At 41.3% G+C, this 20,911-nt stretch overlaps 1 protein-coding gene across 1 annotated transcript in view; it reads right to left on the reverse strand.

Annotated features, from left to right (window-relative positions):
- Positions 1-20,911, reverse strand: part of LOC114856937 (complement C3-like) — a 31,664-nt gene that overhangs the window by 7,045 nt on the left and 3,708 nt on the right. Inside the window, exons 6-27 of the mRNA XM_029152860.3 lie at positions 20,771-20,859; positions 20,616-20,703; positions 18,918-19,020; positions 18,641-18,761; positions 17,891-18,006; positions 17,440-17,586; positions 16,955-17,054; positions 16,781-16,875; positions 13,224-13,415; positions 12,936-13,091; positions 12,516-12,645; positions 10,908-10,964; positions 8,520-8,631; positions 8,355-8,443; positions 8,130-8,269; positions 6,936-7,148; positions 5,042-5,108; positions 4,860-4,949; positions 4,506-4,706; positions 4,215-4,290; positions 3,958-4,117; positions 3,722-3,817 (exon numbers count right to left, since the gene is read on the reverse strand). Of these exons, the coding sequence (XP_029008693.1) occupies positions 3,722-3,817; positions 3,958-4,117; positions 4,215-4,290; positions 4,506-4,706; positions 4,860-4,949; positions 5,042-5,108; positions 6,936-7,148; positions 8,130-8,269; positions 8,355-8,443; positions 8,520-8,631; positions 10,908-10,964; positions 12,516-12,645; positions 12,936-13,091; positions 13,224-13,415; positions 16,781-16,875; positions 16,955-17,054; positions 17,440-17,586; positions 17,891-18,006; positions 18,641-18,761; positions 18,918-19,020; positions 20,616-20,703; positions 20,771-20,859 (2,638 nt within the window). The remainder of the gene's footprint in view (positions 1-3,721; positions 3,818-3,957; positions 4,118-4,214; positions 4,291-4,505; positions 4,707-4,859; positions 4,950-5,041; positions 5,109-6,935; positions 7,149-8,129; positions 8,270-8,354; positions 8,444-8,519; positions 8,632-10,907; positions 10,965-12,515; positions 12,646-12,935; positions 13,092-13,223; positions 13,416-16,780; positions 16,876-16,954; positions 17,055-17,439; positions 17,587-17,890; positions 18,007-18,640; positions 18,762-18,917; positions 19,021-20,615; positions 20,704-20,770; positions 20,860-20,911) is intronic.

Consider the following 20,911-nt stretch of genomic DNA (forward strand, 5'->3'; position numbering starts at 1 on the left):
GGGCATTTAAGTCTCCCAGAAGAACGATAGGGTCCTCCAGCACTCCCTCCAGAGACCCCAAGAAGGCCGGGTACTCCACACTACCATTTGGCCCGTAAGCACAAATGACAGTGAGTGACCTATCCCACACCCGAAGGCGCAGGGAAGCGACCCTCCCGTCCACCAGGGAAAACTCCAACACATGGCGACTAAGCTGGGGAGCACCGCAGGCAACTCCAGAGTAGAAGAGGGTCCAGCCCCTCTCAAGGAGTTGGGTTCCAGAGCCCAGGCTGTGTGTGGAGGTGAGCCAGACTATTTCTAGCCGATACCGCTCGAGGTCCTGCACAAGCTCAGGCTCCTTTCCCGCCAGTGACGTGACATTCCATGTACCAATAGCCAGATTGGTTATCCAGGGATTGGGTCGCCTAGGCTCCCGCCTTCAACTGCTGCCTAATCCACTTTGCACCGCCCCCCTACTACTAACTCAAAACCCCATATTAAGAATGATTATATTTTGAATTGGATATATTGAATGGGGTGTTACAGAAAGGCAAACATGGCAAGCCAGCCAGGGGCTGGGTGATTAGTGACGTATCATTGCTATCGCTTTGCTTTATTGCTGATGACGTGGAAATTGTAATATGTGAGGCTGTTAAAGTTTCCAATTCTGCTATCAGTTAGATGAGGAATGTCATTGTTACTTAGAGCACCATGGATCAACTAACAGAATACTTCTCATCAAAGAACTAAGTTATGAGTTTAACAGTATCATTCCTTAAGTTTAAATTTGGCACAGCAGTTTCTCCATTGTTGCCATTTCATTTAAAAAGTTCCACAAAACGTGATTAACATTGGCATTGGTAACATAACATTCCATGTGCGCTCACTAGCTGCTGTGTACACACCTATTATTAGTAACAGTGGTTCCATTTTATAGTTGAAGGCTATTGCTTTAATGACAGAATTTCCATCAATTTTTGCAGGAGGGGCCGCCAGGAGTAAATATTTTTATGTAGACTGCCTACTTCATTCATTCCCCAGTGGGGAAATTAAAAGCCATAAAGAAACAGTAAGATGCAGAAGTAAACAGGAAATGTGCAAAATGTTTGTGCAGGATTAAATATTAAATAAAAAACAAATCAATTAATAACACTTTCTTTTAATAAGCTTAGAGTCAACTTGTCAGCGTTTCACAGATGATGGACCCACATGCACAGCTCCAGACCAGGGAACAGCCTCTTCTGGGCCGACAGGAAATGGGGCGGGAATGGACTCTTCTGGGCTGAAAAGGACCAGAATGACCTCTCCAGGACCAGGTCCTTCCTCAGGACGGACGGGGACTGAACGGCCACTGCTACTAGACCAGACTCCCCTCTGGAGACGGCCGCTGAGCTCAACGTGGCAGGAACCGGGCCCGACTGGGCTAGGGCTGGGCTTGACCGGCGTGTTGTGCAACTGGGCTGGGGCGAGGCTGTCTGCGCTGAGATCAAGGCAGTGAGGGCTGCAGGCTGAGACGCAGGTACTGATGCAGGCTGAGACGCAGGGACTGATGCAGGTTGAGACGCAGGGACTGATGCAGGCTGAGATGCTGTGGCTGGAGCAGCCTGCGGTTCTGTGGCTGGAGCGGGGGCACGAAACATGAAACTGCACCAGTGCAAAAATTCCTCCCAGAGGACTGAAGTTTAAGCTGGGCAGGCTGGTGCAGCAGCAACAGTCAGACGTGGCTGGGGAACGGAGGCTGATCTGGAGCGGGAGGAGGGTCAGATGGACCGGCTGAAACCGAGGACATCGGTGGTGCGACCGGGACTGGCGTAATCTGAGAGGCCGGCGTGGAGGTAGGTGTGGCGCCGAGCAGGCGCTCTAACTCCTCGAGCTGCGCGTACAACTGGTCATAGAGGCGGCGGACGCCGGGACATTCTAGCGCGCTGTCCTCGTCCTCCAGGGTGAACACCGCCACCTCCATGGCGCTCCGCTGGGCTTCAGGGTTGGGCATCCTCTGGTAATCCTCGCCGGGCAAGTCGGCACACGTAAACTCCATGGGGGTAACAGAAAAAACCCTCCTCCACACAAAAAACAAAACCGAGCTTGAAACAAGCCGGCTGGGTCCAATTCTGGCCAGATTGTTCTGTCAGCGTTTCACAGATGACGGACCCAAATGCACAGCTCCAGACCGGATTTGGTAGAAGAAAACAGGTTTATTCAGGCAAGGTCAGTTCAGGCAGGGTCATACACGGCAAGACTTGGTGACAGTACAGACTGGTGCAAACAGGTTTAGGTCACAAGACAAGCGAGATCATTACCAGGCAGACACGGCGACAGGACAGACGAGGATCAGGCAGGATTCAGGAAACAATGGTCAGGAAACAGGGTCGAGATCAGGTGCAAGCCAAGTAAGATAACGCTGGATAGTGGTGAGTACACGCAACAATCTGGCAACTGGTTCAGGTGATTACTGGTGCTTAAATACAGGCGAGTGATTACTGATGGCAGACTGGTGTGTGTAATGAGGAACGTAAGTAAAGCGGAAACTGATGTGGTATGAGCAGAAACGGAAGTGCTTTAGATCTTGACTGTAGGGGGAGGTCACACAACATTTTCTATCTATTTTGTCTTCTTTTCTCCTGTAGTTTTCTTTGTCCTTATCTACAAGTATCATGAGGCTCACAACCCACCCTTTTGCAGTTTCTGCCTGGAGTTGTTACTCTTTTCACCTCATCCCAACAAGTCAAGGCAGAAGATGTCCTTCACATTCATGATCAAATGCCGGGTTGCAGGGTGTATTTTGCTTTTTTTGAAATGAGGGATGAGTTAATAAAACTCTGAGTATGTCTTCCATTTGTTATTACATCTACTGTAAATCTACTTTACTATTACATCTACTTCTAAATTGTTGTGATTGGACACAAGTCATTGTCAGGCATTAAGTGAAGATAGTTGCTAGGGTAGTGGAAACTTTTATACAGTGATGGGTCAACAATTAATACTTAACCTGAAGAGAGAGACCATGTATCTGCTTGTTGCTTGGCTAATGATGGATTTCAAAGACGGTTTTAACTTCCAAAAACCGCTGGCGGTTTCGTGACAAGTTTGAGAGCTTGTCCTACAGCCAATACATAACCTATTAAGGCATGCTAATCCTTGTTACAAAGCTCAGATTTGGGAATCCAATTAACTAAACAAATTTGAGATTTAACTAACACTAATAATGATATAACTCAAAAAAAGAAGTGAGTTGAGGTAGTCAGTTCTCCTTATCTTTAAAGGGATGAAACTCACGTCAAACATTAATAAATCCATACGTGTATGGTCCCATTTTGTCAGCAAGGTAATAACAGCATGCTTTTAGGTCCAAAGCTACGTTAGCCAGGCCAAAAAAAACAAACTTTTATACAAAGAGATCAAGTCATCACACAAAAAAATGTTATACTGTATAATAATATTTACTTATATCTTACAGAGACACTGCTGAATTAAACGACACCCTTCCTAGCTTCATTAGAAGCCAGCATAGCGTAATCAGCTCCTAATGCACAAAATGGGGCTTGAAAGCTACTGTAATAGCATCGGATCAGAGAGTAGTAACTGTCTAATGTACTGATGAAGATGGATAAATAGAAACGGAACCTGTGCATCCTGGTGACTAGAAAACAATGTTACTGTGTAAATGAATAGTGACACCTGCTCAGGTTTGTTCTGGACATGTAAAAACCAAACAAACAACTGTATGTGGATGATGACTCACATTTACAGAGGCAGCACAGATTTGCCGCGACTCTTGAAGAGCGATGAGGCAGAAGGCCGTCATGGAAGCATCTGAATCTGTGCCAAACACATCACCCTACACACACACACACACACACACACACACACACACACACACACACACACACACACACACACACACACACACACCAACAACAACACTTCACAATCTACAATCACAGTCATTTGAGACTGGACTTAAAGCAGTCAACTTACAGTCATCTCTCCATGATCCACCTTTCGAATTTCTCTAAACAGTCCATCCGACTGCTGTGTGTTGAGGATCAGAAACTTGACAGCCTCACAGATCACGTTGGTTTGCACTGACACCAGACTGCTGGCCATAGAGAACACCTTGACAACATAGGCTGTCAGCCTTAGAGAGGATAAGGCGAGGAGATATAGATCATTCCAATTGATTTGTACATTTAAACACAAACATGTTTTACTACAGAGATGTTCAGATGCCTCACCAAGTGCTGCTTGATACACTGGAGAATGTAGTAAAAGACCCATCTGATTTACGATAGGCAAGCATATTGCGATAGCCTAGACACAAACAAGTCTGATTGAGTCCTGATAAACGTCTTTTAAAGCCATTATAAAATAATTTTTCTGATATTTTGCAGCACAAACAAAATGTCAGACAATCCTGTTAAAAACTACTTATAACTTAAATTGAGCCTGTAGCTACTTCTGCTTATAACTGTAAAATAAAACACTGTATCTGGTACCTGTAAAACCAACAGTGTGTGTCAACCTACCAGTTGTGATGTGTTGAAGGGCTTCATTACGTTTGTCAAAGCCCACAGTTTCCCACTGGTTGGTTTTATCCAAATACGTTGTTGCAATGACAGGTAGAGTCATACGGATCATGTTCAGCTCTCCATCACCTGATGGCTGGATGATCAGAGAACCCATGGAGTGGCCACTAATAAAGTTCTCTACACCTATATTTTGTCTCCCTGCATGTACGCAAGAAACGGAATGTTAAAAATCTACACAAAACAAACTCAATCGTGAAGCAAAGGATCCACAGACACTATTTAGATCATCCTTCATATTTAAAACAAAGCCTGTGCTGGTCTTTCATTATATAACATTACTGTACATCTCACCTGTTATAATGATCTGTGTGTTAGTACGAGTGTTTGGAACCAAATCCTTCTTAGGAATAGCACTGTTGAGAATGACTTCTTGTTTACCTCCTAAAGGCAGAAGCTGAGAATCAGTGCATATACTGTATGTATATAAACTATTAAATGTTTGTTTGAATACATAAAAAATTAATTCAGCTCACCTGCACCTTTTTTAATTGGATTAATTTGGACTACAACCGGAAGAGATTTAACAAGAACAGCTTCGGGCTGAAAAACAATATCACAAAGTTAGTGAAAGATCGAACATTTACTGTACACAGGGCTGGCTCTGGGCACAGGTGAACTAGGCGGCCCCACTTGCTGGACGGGGTGCTGCTCCAAACCATCCAAGGCTGTTTGTTACTAATGTTATAAGGCTTGCTGTGTATGCGCTTGGGGGTGGGGGGTGTTGGGCGCAGAATTATAATCTCACCTAGGACACCAAAAAGACTGAGTGTCAGCAAAATATCTCTGCTTCACTTTTCTCTCTTATCATGAGAAGCACAGCAGATCATTAAACAAATTATCATTAAACAAACAGTTTGAATCATTTTATCCTAGACTGCAATGCTTCCTTTATTTTCACCAAATACTTAAGTTTAACTAAAATTGCACATGAAACATGAAACCCAACAAATTGTATCTTTACTGTAGTTGTCTTCATCCAATGATCAGCTGTCAATTGCATGAGAGTTAAAGTTTTCAAAAACCCATAATCTTTTGCAGATAATAGGCTTCAGCTCCTGGGTCTGACCCTGTCGGTCATTGTGTGGTTCTCCTCTCTCTCACTGTGACCACACCTCTGCTTTGGACCACGCTTACTCTCTCTCTATTCTTTCAATGAGCTTAATCAGTAATCAGGTCAGGTCTTTTTTTTGGGTCCCACAGCCCTACTGTACCATTGACTTCCACAGATGCTTTTTGTTGTTTTAGTAACAGTAACAGAATATGAACAATGCTGTATTAATCTAAAGTAGGGGTCACCAGTCTTTCTGAACCTGAGAGCTACTTAAAGATTAACGCGAAAGGCTCCATCAGCCTAAAAATAGCCTGCAGGCAGTTCATGTGGTCCTTGCGGGCACCACGTTGGTGACCTCTGTTCTATAGGCGTGAACACTGTATTTTTCCATTTAATGTAACTTAGTTTTACTGTCAGTAAAAGTGGTTACTGTACATTAAGCAACTCAGCTGAACATTGGTCGATGTAAATTAGGGCAGTAATTAACGTCTATTTTGATAATCGATTAATCTGTTAATCGGTTAATTAATCAGATTAATTTAAACAATTTAAAAATAATATTTGATGTTTTGCTTATTAGAAATCCCTTATCAGGGTTTTTTTTAAACCAAATTTAGATTTTGACTCTTTTAATCTCAAACAAAACACAAAATTCAGCTTTTGAAAAATAAAACTTCCATTTCCAAAATATCCAAAATATAAATAAACAAAGCAAGCAAAGAGTTTTGTTCCAGTGTGAAGATCTGCAGCAGCTCCATAAGCCTGACTGTGGGAGAAAACCCACAAACACACGGGAGAACACGTAAACTCCACAGAGACTCCTGGGCTCCTTCTGGCTCTGAGGCAACGGACAACCACTAAAAACCATGTCGTCATATTTTAATTCTGCTGTTACATTTAGTGTCTGCACCGTTTAAGTTGCGCTGTTCTGTGGTTGTGCCATTTATCACTATACGAGATGATTGCGATTAACGTTGTCTTTGTTTGATATTTAATGCTCATATGAAGAAATTAGGGCTCAGCCTTTGTCCTGCTGCCGCCTGGTTTGTTTTCTTTTCTCAGGCATTTCACCAGCGGCTGCGTTATTTTGTGTCGAGCTGCGCCTTAAAATGAGCAGCCCAGTAATGGCAAATCATTATCGATCAATTTCCGTCATCGATTATAATCGATTCGTTTTTGCAGCCCTAATGTAAATAGATAAAGTTTACAACAGATGCATTAGAAGTCAGAAGGTTATATACCCATATATGAGATAAACTCTAAAGCTTTTGTTGCGTTTGTTGATCTGTAACTTTACAACAGAGTCTGTGTCTTACCACCACTTGCAGCATCTTTGTGATCCCATCAGACAGTGATGAGCCTTTAACAGCAGCTTTGACCTCAATCGCGAACTGTCCTTCCTTCATGGGTATAATAATGTAGGGAACAGAGACTGTAGTCCGGGCTCCGAGGTTTACCTCCTGGCGATATCTTCCACGTTTATTAGCTGCACTGCAAATATTCTCCACCTCAGTCATATCCACGCGAACCTTGGATCGCCACAGATGGAGAAATAGAAGGATGCAAGTAGAACAGTGAGTGATAAAATATGTTGTTTATTCTGGAAATGTATCTTATTATTTATCTGTCAGGTTTGAGACATTATATTGTTTACATATAGGTACATGATTTAGGTATCAATGTATATCTGTGTGAGGCTCTCCTGTAGCCTCAGGTACAAAGACTTGCATAGACTTCTCAATAAATTTTTGTGTAGATTTAAATCCAGAAAACTAAAAGAAAATGCAGCAATAAAGAAGTAGTAGAATGAGAAATAAAAACGAATAGGAAGTCTCTACATTAGGGCGATATTTAAGGGCGCAACAAAAATGAATATTAGAGCCATTAAATTATTTACTGACCAAGAAGCCACCGATCTGGTACCAGCTTCCAATCTGATTCAATGAATGGATCATCGTTAAACCAGGCACCTCGCCTAACAGATCATCTAACAGAGCTGTAGAATATATGTTTGCACTGTTTTGCTCAAGCTTTTATATCATTTCATCTAATTGCAGACTGTAATAATTGATAATTGATTGATATTACTTTTCTCTGGTGTGACTAATGATCGCTTTCACATGATAAACAGACAAACGCTTTTCACCTTTGAAAAGGTCACCAACAGACCGATAGCTGTAGAAAAGTACAGTACTTATGCAAACCAGGGAGCTACCGTAAACCTATGCATATTTCCCCGGTCACGTAGTTGTTTGTACATCGGAACGTTGGCGTAAATTCAAACTTACACCAGGTTTTTGTGCACAAGTACCCTTCATACATGAGGCCCCAGGGCGTTAACTAGAGTTTAGGGATTGACCCATGGCTCATCCAATCTACAGTACTAGTCCGAGTGATTGCAAGATGTCACATACACCATTGAGAAAGAATACTATCACATAAATAAAGTTTAGTGTGAGACAATGTGAGGATAACTTTATGAAGTCATATGTATAGTAACACAGACTCACAGTGATAGGATCAGGGGTGTAGTTGTGGAGGATTGCTTTAACTTCCAGCTGCTCTCCGCGGACAGCGGCGTAGGGCAGTCTGAGATCAATGAAGAAATCCTTCCTGACAGTGACCTCTAGTGGATCCCCAACACAGATTCCTGTTGAAAGACAGAATGAGTAAATGTTTGTAAGACCATCGATTCACACTATAAAAGGGGCAATTTATAATCACTGAGTCCTCACCCTGAGTCCTTGACAGACTAATACCAGTGAACTGCCAGGCTGTGATTGAGTCAGGCAAAGAAACCCTCTGTTCATATGATGTAGATGCACTAATAAAGGACAAGTGTTACATAGAAGACAGTGAAGTTATCAGTGCAGTATTTCTGTGTGTTTCTGTTTCCTCACCAATCTGGGTTTTGTGTAGAACAAGCAGGCAGTTTGATGTTTTTCCACAGCCAACTTTCAGGGAAGAGTGTGCGAGTAACTATTTCATGGCTGTCCATATAACTGTCCTCCTCTGCAATGCAAATTAAAAGAGATGTTAAAGCTTGGTTGTTGTGAAACTACCAGGTGCACCAAATCAAGCTTTCCTTCATTGTTGGCCATCGTTTGGTACTTTAACCCTCTTGGACTTGTTTTGTGAGGCTTTTTTTGAAAACAGCAGTTGTAGCAGTTCAAAATGACCAAAAAAATGTTTTCACTGCGGTACAGTTGCGTCACTACTGTACTGCACCACGGGCAACACAAAGTTGTTTACATGCCTCTAATCCCCTGCAGTGTTACTCAGGCCAAATGGCTCATTTCTACCTGTAAAATACATACATTACACCAAACATATTTTGCTATGAAGTATAGTAGTTGTGTGGTTAGATGTTCAGTTCCTTATTAAATAAATATGAGTGCATTCAAAGTGACCTATTTTTCATGACTAATTGTCCCGATCTCCTTTATCCTCAGACAGCACATGGTTTAGCTGAGTGACTGTTGTCTTGTCTTTGCTCTTCTAAAGGTTTTCTTTTTTTCTGAAGAACACAGCTGTCTTCCGGATAATGTCTTCACATATTTATAATTCATATTATTAATGAATTACAATAAATTAATAATATAATTTAGTGCATTGCCTAGTAAACATGTACAGTGCAGTCCATCTGTGACTACAGTCGCTTATTTTAGTTTTAAACTGCCTTACAGTAAGTTGTTAAGACAAGTTTGCCAGTGGTCGTAGATATAACGTAAACAACCGTAAAAATCACTGTAATTTGCTGTGCAGCAGTAATCAATTGTAAAATAAGATAATCCTTTAACCTTACCCGCAGTACATCAGAAAAAAAATTATCAGGATAATACCAGTAATAATACTACACTGTATCCAAATGATAATAAAAAGAATGTAAGTTACATTATATACATAGGAAATTTCTTGCATAGGTTATTGCACAATGTGTGTTTAGAGTCTAGTGGTTCACTGGGAGCAGCTCTGATTGAAGAGTCTCACAGCAGCAAGGATAAAAGACTTCTGGTGTCGCTCCTTTAGAGACTTAGGGTGTCACGGAAGGAGCTTAGAGACATCACTGTACAGTCGTACACTGTACAGGGGGTGGGAGTCGTTCTCCAGCACTTTGCTACCATCCTCTTCCCTCCCACTTTCTGCACTGAGTCCAGGAGCATCCACAAGACCGAGCTGGCCCTCCTGACCAGCTTCTCCAGTCTCTTCCTGTCTGCTGATGAGATGCTACTGCACCAGCAGACCACTGCATTAAAGATGGCTGAGGCCACCCTAGAGTCAAAGTCTTATGTAGTGCTCTCCCCAAGACCTCACCTCCTCAGTAAGAAGAGTCTGCTCTGTCCCCTCCAGTAGATTCATCCGTGTTCAGGTGAACACCCAGATATTAATGAGTCTACTCTCTATGTCTCGTTCCTGCAGGTTTACTGGTAGTGCAGTGTGTGAGTGCTGGTGGAAGTCCACCACCAGCTCCTTAGTCTTTTCTGTGTTGATCTGGAGGTGGTTCCGCTGAGCACAAAGCTGCACTGTAAACCCTAATGGTCAAAATAATTAAATTGATTTAATAGTTAGGAGTAGGAGTGTGTCTTTATGTCAGTCTTGTTTTCATGTTTCATGTTTAGGATTAGTGTTCACCCGTAGTGAATGAAGTGTTAGGTTTGTTCAAGTTGTGTGTTTATTTTCCTGCATAGCATAACATTTTTGTTAGAGCTTTAGTCCTGCCTTGCAGTAAGTGTGTTTTAATTTGTTACCTGCCTGTGTTTGCTATTTAACCTGCGGTAGCAGTGAGTTTGCGTTTGTGTTTAATAAATCATTAACAAAACCTAAAACAAAACAAAACAAAAAACTTAAAACAACAAAATGAATCAAACAAAAAAAAAGTTCATTTGCGTTTTTTTAATTTAGGTTCACTGGGCTGAAAAGTTTTATTTTGTTGACTTATTGTTTGTTTGTTTTCGTTGCTACAAACCTTAGAGGCAGGGTACACCCTGGACACACACCAATGTAGGGCTGCGGCTGAGTGTTTTGTGTTTGAGTTGAGTTGAACTGTGGAACTGTTCGGGTTTACAGTGTAGCTGCCATTTTGCTCATCCTCATGCGAGACCTCCTATTCCCTAGTGTAGGGATTTTAGTCTGCCTGGCAGCCCTTAGCAGCCTCTGACGTTAGCCTCCTGTTAGACTTTCTCAGTGAATTTATACCAAGGTTGTTATTTTATCATTAGAAAAAACACTTGTTTGTTTTGCTGAAAGTTACAGAAACAGGATGTCCAAAGAAAGACATGGGTTTTTACCTGAGCTGTAATCTGTGGTGTCGCGTTTCCTCCTGCTGGGGGACGGACATTTCAGCTCTGGAAACCATAAACTAAACTGTATTTAAAAAGGTACAAGCAGATCTACACAGATACAGATGTACACATTATAACGAATGAGTATTTATTTAAAAATACTTGGCAACACTCACCAACATACATACATACATACAACAAAAATACATACATAGATCATAGCAACCAGCAGTGTGTGTTTTTGTTAATTGCTTCACTTACCTTGCTATTCACATCATTTCCTTATCTCTTCTTCCCTAAAGTAATGATGATCATCATTTACAGTTTTTATCAGTCGCTTTGACCAGTTTTACTGAACTAGTTTTCACTCAGTCTTCATCATCACTATTCCAGCAGAGCATCAGACACATGTAGCAAATGTGTGAACCTGTTCTCATTGGATTGACACATTTTGTCCTTCCTTTTACAAAACAGTCAACACTGATGCCATTCAGGCAGTCTAAGCTCCAGTGTTTTAGCTTTTTGACCAAAGGAAGACCATCTGTTCCTACCTATTAGAAACCAGTAAGACCAGTATGAACTCACCATAGCACCTGTTTGACATTACTCCACCAAAATCTTTAATTTGCTATCTTTCTTTAGGCCTTAAAATGGTGCCAGGTCTGTGTTGTTGTTTACTAGCATGGATGGAGCAGGTCTAAAGCAGAGACTGAGTATCAGTAGTGGCTGTGTCTCATCCTCCAATAGGTTTGACTGTATTTTAGTTTACATGTATTTTCTGTAATATTTACAATATTTCAGTTTTCTGCTACAGTTTGAAAAAAAAAATGAATTTCATGGATTCAATAAATCAAAGCATTTCTTCATCTGTATCCACGTCTTAAATTTGACATAAACTACAAAGACAATAAAGAGCAACAGGCTCCAATGACAATCAATGAAGCACTGATTCACACTGAGATCAGTGGTTTGTATTTTGCTGTCCACTGTGTTAAGACTGATTGTACTTGTTTTCAAGTTATATTGTTTGAAGGCAAAATGACCTTTTGCTGCATATTTCCAGTTTTGACATGATTAGAGGTTTTTTGCAAACAAAGCGTTTTATTGTGATCTGTATGTGAACTGTTAAGAAAATGTGTTGTTTTATTGGACGGCTGCGTCAAAGCGACTGAAAAAAAATGTAAACCTGAACTCCAAACTATGTACATATGCCATACTCACTCGTGCTACAGTATAAGTTTATTCCTGGTTGCATCTTGTTAGTTTCTTATTCCATACTGTGACATTCTGGTTGATGTTTAAGAACTGATCATTGTATTTGGTAATTCTCATTTTTTGTCGCTGCAGCAGGGTTAGGTTTACTTCCTGTCATTTTGTTTTTCCTGTTTATGCAGTGATTTGTTTTTCCTTTTGTTTTGAGTTATTGTTACATAAGTTCATATATAAATAATTATTTATTAAAACGTGAATACAGAGTGCAGTGTATCATAAACATGTAGAATGTTTTTTCAGATGAAGAAATAAAGAATATTGATTGAAAATTGATTCCTGATTCTGGTGAAAAGCTGGATAAAACCAGAGCAGCAGTAGTAGTAGTAGTAAACCACTAGTCACCTTGTCTGTATGGAGTTCCAGAACCAGCAGTGGACTGAAACACCAAACCAGCATCATAGAAAACACCCATACTGTCCTTCCCTCCACCTGGTGTGCAGCCAGTGTCATACTTCTCCACAATATCCCACACCTGAGTAAACACAAACACAAATTATGTATTTGTGTTATGGTTCCAGCAAGACATACTGTACAGACACACTGTAACTGTAAACTGCAGCCTAAATGATATACTATACCTGCTGCTGGACTAATTTCTACTGGATGTTAACTGAGGGAACAGACTACATAAGAGTGGCTAATCCTGGGTTGCATTGACCTGGATTAGGACTGTGATATGTACTGAAAATGAAAGTGGTGCAGTTTATTTATTGTAGCTGAAAAAATAACTTGTCCATGAGGGAGATGGAATAAAGCAATGACCTTTTTCTGAGTGAGGCGATGCTGGTTGTTTAGGCTGTAGACACCTTTGTCCACAGCCACCAGTCCCACTGTGGCCTCTGGATCGCCAGTGACCTTCAGACCAAATACTTTACGAGGCTCATAGGATAGAATAGGTCTTGATGGTTCCAACGTCAGCTGATTGTAAAATCACAGAAATTCAGGTTTTGCATTTCCTAAATCAGCTAAATATTACATATTTAACTACAACTCTTGATTATTTTTCTTTTATTATTTTTACAGGGGGTGTTTAGTGTTTGTGTGTCTTACCGAGCCCATGCATGTGTCCTTCACATCCACCCAAACAGAGTCTGATACTACTTCATTATCACTTGGATGGTAGTAGGCTACAATGCGGAAAGACGGCAGCATGTCTTTGGTGATGGGGACGATCAGGGTTATAAATACTTGGCCTTGTCTCTTGTTACGGCCATACTGCCTTAGTTGACCTCTGCTCAGGATCTTAAGACAAAGATAAATACTTCAGTACTTAGTTATTCTCAGCTCGATGCCAATAATGCTTTAACATTTTGCACACATGTAAAATCCACTTTTTGGACATTCTGGTACATTTCTATGACTCCCTGGTACATGTTAACACACTCTGGGTGTATTAGAAATGCACTTGCTATTTATTTTACATTTTGCTATTTTAGCCAATCCCATCTGAGAACGATTTGTGTTAAACAGGCCACACACAGAACGACCTCTGGTCCGACCCAGACAAGCACAGAATCCCGGAACAGTATTTCCGATGCACACAATTGGACAGAGGGGAGCTGCAGCATAGCATGTATCACACAGAGCTAAGCAGCTACTCCTGTGTTTCAGGGTGCTATGTAGATTGTGTGGTCCTCTATAGTGTCAGGCTGTCCAGCTGGAAACATGAGGCCCATTCACCACCGGCCGCCTTGTGTTGTTTTGGCAAGCTGTTGCTTGAAGGAAAAAATTGAGATAATCTCCTAGAGACAATACATAACCTAAGAAGTCATGCTTGTTAGAAAGCCTAAACATCTGCAAATCCGATTCAATACACTAATTCAATGTTCAACTAACACTGAACACTGTATTGGTGTACGTATCATTTTAAGAAAGTCACATGACCGATACAGGAACGGTTTCAAACTGACACTGACATGTCAAACAGCTTCTTCCTCCAAGCTGTGTCTGAGCTGAACTCACCATAACATAGGGGAAGGGCTAAGTGAAACATGTGAGCTGCATTTTTTAATGTATCCTATTCTATTTTTTATTTACTATTATGCAAATAATTGATGTACATATCTCAAATTAATATTTAAATTATTAATGTTCGGTATGAGGGTATGAAAAGACAGAGTGAGACCGGATGCAATTCCATGTTTGTCTTGTGCAAAACTGGCGAATAAAAATTATTCTGATTCTGATGTACAGGTAATGAGGAACTTCATGTTAACTTTAACTAATTCATCAGTATATCCATCCATCCATCCATTTTCTAAACCACTTACTCCCTAGTGCGGGGTCACGGGGGTGCTGGAGCCTATCCCAGCTGACTATGGGCGAGAGGCATCGCAGGGCAACACATAGACAGACAACCAGTGTTATGGCAAAAAATGTCTCTTCCTTATTTCTATGCAGTTATTATATGATTTATGACTTATGTCCTGCAATTAATATCTTATGTTTTGTCTTACTGTATGCATTTGACATTTCACCTAGATTGTTCAATGGTCGTCTCTGCCTGATAGACTCTCAACTCTAGCTCCCAAACCCAAAGTCGGGGAGTTGTGTCTCTGTCTGTTGAGACTTGGTGCTCCTTTCTCACAGATAGTTGGAAGTCAGCGATGCAGGTGTGAGAATGTAAAAATCTTCACACACACTGCGACAGGGAGGAGATGGTGCATGTCATTTGATTGGGTTAGAAAGACATTCCACCCTAGTCGGACAGAGAAACTAAAAGGCAGAAGCAACTTGAGGATCGTGGGCTCTTTGCATCACACCTCCGTGGTGTGTGCAATGATCTCCCCAGCTGGTTTTTGGTTTGTTGATGTGCACCATCAACATCCATGCTTTTGATTTGCTTTCCCCATTATTTTTATTTTCCTTATTATTTCAATAAATCACACAAAAGGACAACTCTCTCTCATCTACTTCTTTATGGAAAATTTCTACCAAACCATTCACACCTACGGGCAATGGAGAGAGAGTCCAATCAACCTAATGCACGTCTTTGGACTGTTGGAGGAACCCTGAGAACCTGGAGAGAACCCACGCCAACACGGGCGCCAAACTCCACACAGAAAGGCACCAGGGCCGCCTCCGGGAATCGAACCCAGAACCTTCTTGCTGTGAGGCGACAGTGCTATCCACAATGTGCCACCCCTCATCAGAATATGTTTATGTGAAACATCTACATAAAACAAGATAAGACACACTTCATTGATTCCATTGTGAAACTGTGTTCTCTGCGTTGGGCCTGTAGTGTGTTACTGAAGGACCCACAAGCTCTTGCTTCCCAGGCTAACACTATGCCCAATGAGCCACCAGTGGAGGCACAGTTTAGACATAGCTAACACCATATTCAAACATAAGGATGTCCATCAGTGCACATGGCATCAGGACACCTTCTGGCACACTGTTCGACACTCCAGGAGGCGGAAGCAGTTCTTCACCAACTCTGTTTTCAGTGGAGGTGGGCAGCTGTTGACCTTGACTGAGGAGGTCATTGGACAGTGGAAGGAGTACTTTGAGGATCTCCTCAATCCCTCTGACATGTGATCTGCTGAGACAGACGCCAAGTCTCTCTCCGATCGCGATTTCTCAGACCAAGCTTTCTGCCCGTGTCTGTGGTATCGGTGACATCTTGAGAGATTCTGCAGCAACACTGGGCGTCTGTCTCCTTGTAGATGGTGTTGATCAGCAAGAAGCACCAAGATCCTGCACTGAAATCCAAGCCTATCTAACAACTGCATTACATATCAGGCTGTTTAAAAGCATTGTTAAAGTAAACGTATTTATTGTGGTCTGATAAACGATCACACAGAATCACAACGATAGCGTTCCTGGACCTACCTACTATGTCTATGAGCAGTGGCTGGGGCAGAGAAAGCTGTGCTGGCTTCACGTAACATAGCCCTGACGATGGCGACCCTCAGACTGTGTTGATGGCTCCGCATCTAGAGACCCTGCTTCTGGCCAATGTCAGGTTGTGTATGAGCTCAACAAAAGCCAAAACAATCACCTGCTAAAACAGGTCGAAATGAATGGCCTGTCCATCAGGGCACAGACGACACTCAACGAAACAGCGAAAAAAAGACAGAGAAAGTGTGTGACAAAGTAGTTGTCAGGCCGTATAATTCTGACACTGACGAAGACAAGTTTAGTGGTTTTAATGCGCAGAAGGCAGCGGTAGATAGTGATCAGTGAGTTTTGTGGTACGCTCTTGTACTTCTTATTTTTTTAACTGCCCGCATTTCAAATTCAAATGCACTCTATCCCAGAAAATACAGTATCAGTTTGCGAGATAAGGACACTAGAATGAAAAAGAACTTGTCATTAAATGAAATCCAACTATCCATCCTCATGTGATGCCCCTTTCAAGCAGGGGTCTGCAAAACCTCTTTTTATTTGATTCCTATTCAAAACACTTTAATAAAAATGACTGTTTATTGCTAATACAGGCTTCAGTGTTTCAACACTTTTGGTTGGTGGTTTGCCTTGTAAAAAATGTACAGTATGATACACGCTAGGATCTAGGTTATGGCACATGTCTAACAACAGTTTATTTACAAAAAACAAGGAAGCATGTAATTATTGTTGTGAAAAAAGAGAAAAACATTCCTCACCAGGTATGTGATGTCAGTGCTTTGAGTTGACCTCGTGTTGAAAGCAAGATTGATTTTGAGTAGGTCTCCTAAACGAACCTCTTCTTTGTCCACACCTGTAAAAACCCATTTTGCATTGTTAGACACTGATAAGATTTAGTGACTGGTTACCTTAGGATTTTAGCTTTTTTTTACCTATGTCGATATAGTTGTCACTGTTTGTAATATATGGCTGAGCTACCATGGTGGCTGTCGCTTGTCTTTCAGCTAAAATAGAAGGGTCAATGGTCTTGGCCTAAAAACAGAGCAACATAGAGGTAAACATGGACACACCGGATATGTTAGAATACAAGGTATTTTTCCTACAATTCTGACATTCTGTGTTTGCAGCAGCAGTATGACAGTTTGACAAGACAGGATAAAAAAAGAAGAAAAGAAATAACAACAGTATTGTCTCCCAAACCAGGGGTCACCACAGTAATTTTCAGCAAATGATAGTTTTGGCAAGTTTTCAAACTCCCCTCTCTGAGGGGATTGAGCCCGCAACCTGGGCAACAGAAGCATGACGCGCTAACCACTAAATATCTATTCAAACTAAAATAGTGGCAAACACTTCATTCAACCAGATTGTAATATACAGTAAAGGGGTGAAATTCTGTCAGTACATTTTTGAGACTTACAGTGATGGATAGTGTCTGAGACCCTGGCACTGTATTGATGGTCAATTTTGCGATGCCGTTAGCTGCAGTGAAGCCCTTCACATTACCTGGATCCACCACCACTGGGACACCTTGTGCTGGAGTTTTATCAGGATTCATAACTTCAACCTGTCCTCAGAGAAACAACAACTGAACAGTAAGAAAATATCTGACTTCATAAACCACAGCTTATCAAGAAATCACAGTGTACCTGTGTCAGTACATTTTCTGTCTAGTTTGAGTGGTTTAAAGTAACTCAAAACACAAAATGCAGTCAGTGAAGTTTTACATTTTCTCTCATATTGAAGATCTGTACATTTGCAACTGAAGCAGATGTTTTTCACAATAAAAGGCTGAATTAAAATGTTTACGGAATCAATTTAATTTAAACTGTCGTAGTGTCTTTTAGTATGGTCACTGAATTGTGCTTTACCGCCACATCGAACGACATTCCTCGTTGGAAGTATTTGGGTGTTCTTCTGAAGTTGATGCTATAAGGTGATGTAATGATCTGGATACCTCTCAACTCTGCTTCCACCATTTCACCACCTGTTTAAGCAGAAGCACAAACCCAGACACAACTAATTATTACCCCAGTCTACAAACCAACATAACAGCTGCCAGATCGTTTCAGGCTGTGTCTTCACTACTAGGCTACTCTGATGATCAGTACGATATCCTTATAATACAATATATAATACAGTATTATACTATATAATATACTACTATGTAATATGATATACTACTACTGTATATGTTCTGCCCTGCAATAGACTGGCGACATGTCCAGGGTACCCCGCCTCTCGCCCAAAGACAGCTGATATAGGCTCCAGCCCCCCCGACCCTATGTGGGAACAAGCAGTAGAAGATGGATGGATGTATATGTTCTCTAGTTTAATTTCAAATGTTGTTTAATTTCCAATGTTGGCCTCACCCCCAGGCCCCTAGGCTCCAGTGAAAGAGCCCACCCCCGGCCCTGAATGCATGTGTATGTGGCTAGGTATGAGGATCTTTGGGAGATTGACAGTTCCCCCAAGGGGTCCAGCTGACAGAGCCATCAAAGTGAAGGCCCTGACCACTGAGTTTTGTACATAGATGTACTTGTAGTTTTTAGTTAACCACACACATACTGAGAGTCAAAACAATGTGAACAGACAGAGTCACAGTTTTTTGTTTTTCTTACCGTTGTCTGTGAGCACACTCACAGCAACAAATATGGAACTTCCAACCAGATCAAGGATGTTTGGAAACGTCTGTGTGATGTGCTCTCTCCTCAGAGTAACAGCTCCATTACCATTCTCAATCTAATGTGACATCATAGAATATGACATATAGTGTTAGTATCATACTCAATAACTGGTGAATTTGTTTGTTAGCTGTGCACTGAACAACAAAAAGCAAAGCTGTCAAACACCACAGTAAAACATAGATTTTCGGCTTGTTTATAAGTTTGTGCTCACCATGACCCTCTGACGTGAACTGGGAAAGCTCTTTTTCTGACCCTCTTGCAAAACCCCAAACACAACAAAAGCTGCTCCCTTCACATCTTCACCAAACAAATACCTACAGTAGAAACACAAGAAAGTCAAACTGGATAATGAAGATTAAAAAATGATCGCAACATGTGAACACAAGCCTTTACAGTATGTTCTCCTCCAACAACTCCACCAAACAACAATGCTCTGAAGCAGGGGTGTCCAAACTTTTTTCACCAAGGCAGTAAAATGTACAACAGCCAGGCCACTCACTTGAGGTGAAGTACGTATTGCCTCACCTGGTTTATTTAACTCAACTAAATCAATCAGCCTACAACACAACAACAACAAAAAATGTTGGCAGTTCATTCTCAAAACAGCTGGCTCTTCTTGACATCCCTGAAGGGGGTGGAGGTAGAAAATACATTATATACTATATGTTGCTTGTTATGCAAATAGGTTAGGATTGTTAACAAATCAACTAATATTTGTTTAAAATATCAACATAAAACGATTACATTTATTACAGTAAGCAAGTTGAGCCTGCAGGATTGTTGGCAGGTCCAGAGTCAGTTTTGTGGTTGAGAGGCAAAGGACGTCACAGAGGTGGTCGTTGGTCATTCTGGTTTTTAATCTGCTTTTGTTAAGCGTCATTAGAGAAAATGGAAGGGAAGTTGCGAACAGCTTGATATCTATCTAAAGAAAATTAGATAGATCCGTCTGAGAGATGTGATCACAGACACATATTGCACCTTTTTATCATTAAGATCGTGCGCAGATCTGATTCCGTACAGTGTCAGAAAGTGCACCACATTGAAGGTGCGTAACTGAGGCTCAAACAGTCGGAGCTTCACACTTTTCATATGTGCGTAACACTGCTATACGAGTTGGTCTTTGCCCTGTAGGTTTTTGTTGAGAATGGTGTTCAGTAAGATCAACTACAAACGCCAGGTCCGCCAACCATAGAGCATCACTCAGCACTTGAAGAGGTTGGTCCTTTTGCTTGGAAAACTGGTCGACCTCTGATCTCAGAGATTGAAACTGCTGAAGTACGGAGCCAGCACATTTCTGAATGGTCGATGATACCGTGCATTTCACCTGCTCACCTCTGCTCTCCCTTGGCACACACCAGAAACTACCGTTCAAAAGTTTGGGGTCACTTAGAAATGTCCTTATTTTTGACAGAAAGGCACTTTTGTTTGCAATGAACAATTCAGCAATACACTGTTTACATCACTGATAACTGGTAAATGGCCCATTTCCAGCAACTGTCACTGCAGTGCAGTAATGGTAAAATGTGTCTGCTCATTGCGTCAGAAGGCCCAGATTATAACAAAATAACACCCAGAATGCCAAAGGCCTGCAATGCTGTGATTGCTGCAAATGGAGGATTCTTTGACGAGAGCAAAGTTTGAGGATTAAAAAAAATATTATTTTAAATACAAATCAATATTTTTAACCTTTTCAATGAGACTATATTTTCCATTCATTTTACAACTCATGCTGGTAAATAAAAGTGTGACTTTTAAAGGAAAACACAAAATTGTATGGGTGACCCCAAACTTTTGAACAGTAGTGTACATTCACGTGAGGGCCATATTTTTAAAATTTGCTGTGGGCCAATTAAAAATGTGGACACCCCTGATCTAAAGCAAAATGTAGGAAGTGAAATTCTCCACATACGTAGCCTTGATGTTGAAGATGAGTTCTGGACTGTCCACATGAAAAAAGGAGCTCCTAGGCGTCAGTTTAACTTCAAAACTGGGCAAAACTGTAAAATTACACATTAGTTACTGAATGCTTTCTAGCAAATAAGAGTTCAAGTAAAATGGACTCACCATATTCTTCTTTTCTAACTTCAAACTCTGCAGAGTAATTTTGCTGAGGCAGTGTGTGGAAATTGGCCACAACTTTCCACAGTCCAGGACTGAAAACACGAGGAGGATACACAAACAGTCAAAGCAGAGCTGTCTTGTTTA

This window comes from Betta splendens, chromosome 1 (genome assembly GCF_900634795.4).
Source record: "Betta splendens chromosome 1, fBetSpl5.4, whole genome shotgun sequence".
Lineage (NCBI taxonomy): Eukaryota > Metazoa > Chordata > Actinopteri > Anabantiformes > Osphronemidae > Betta > Betta splendens.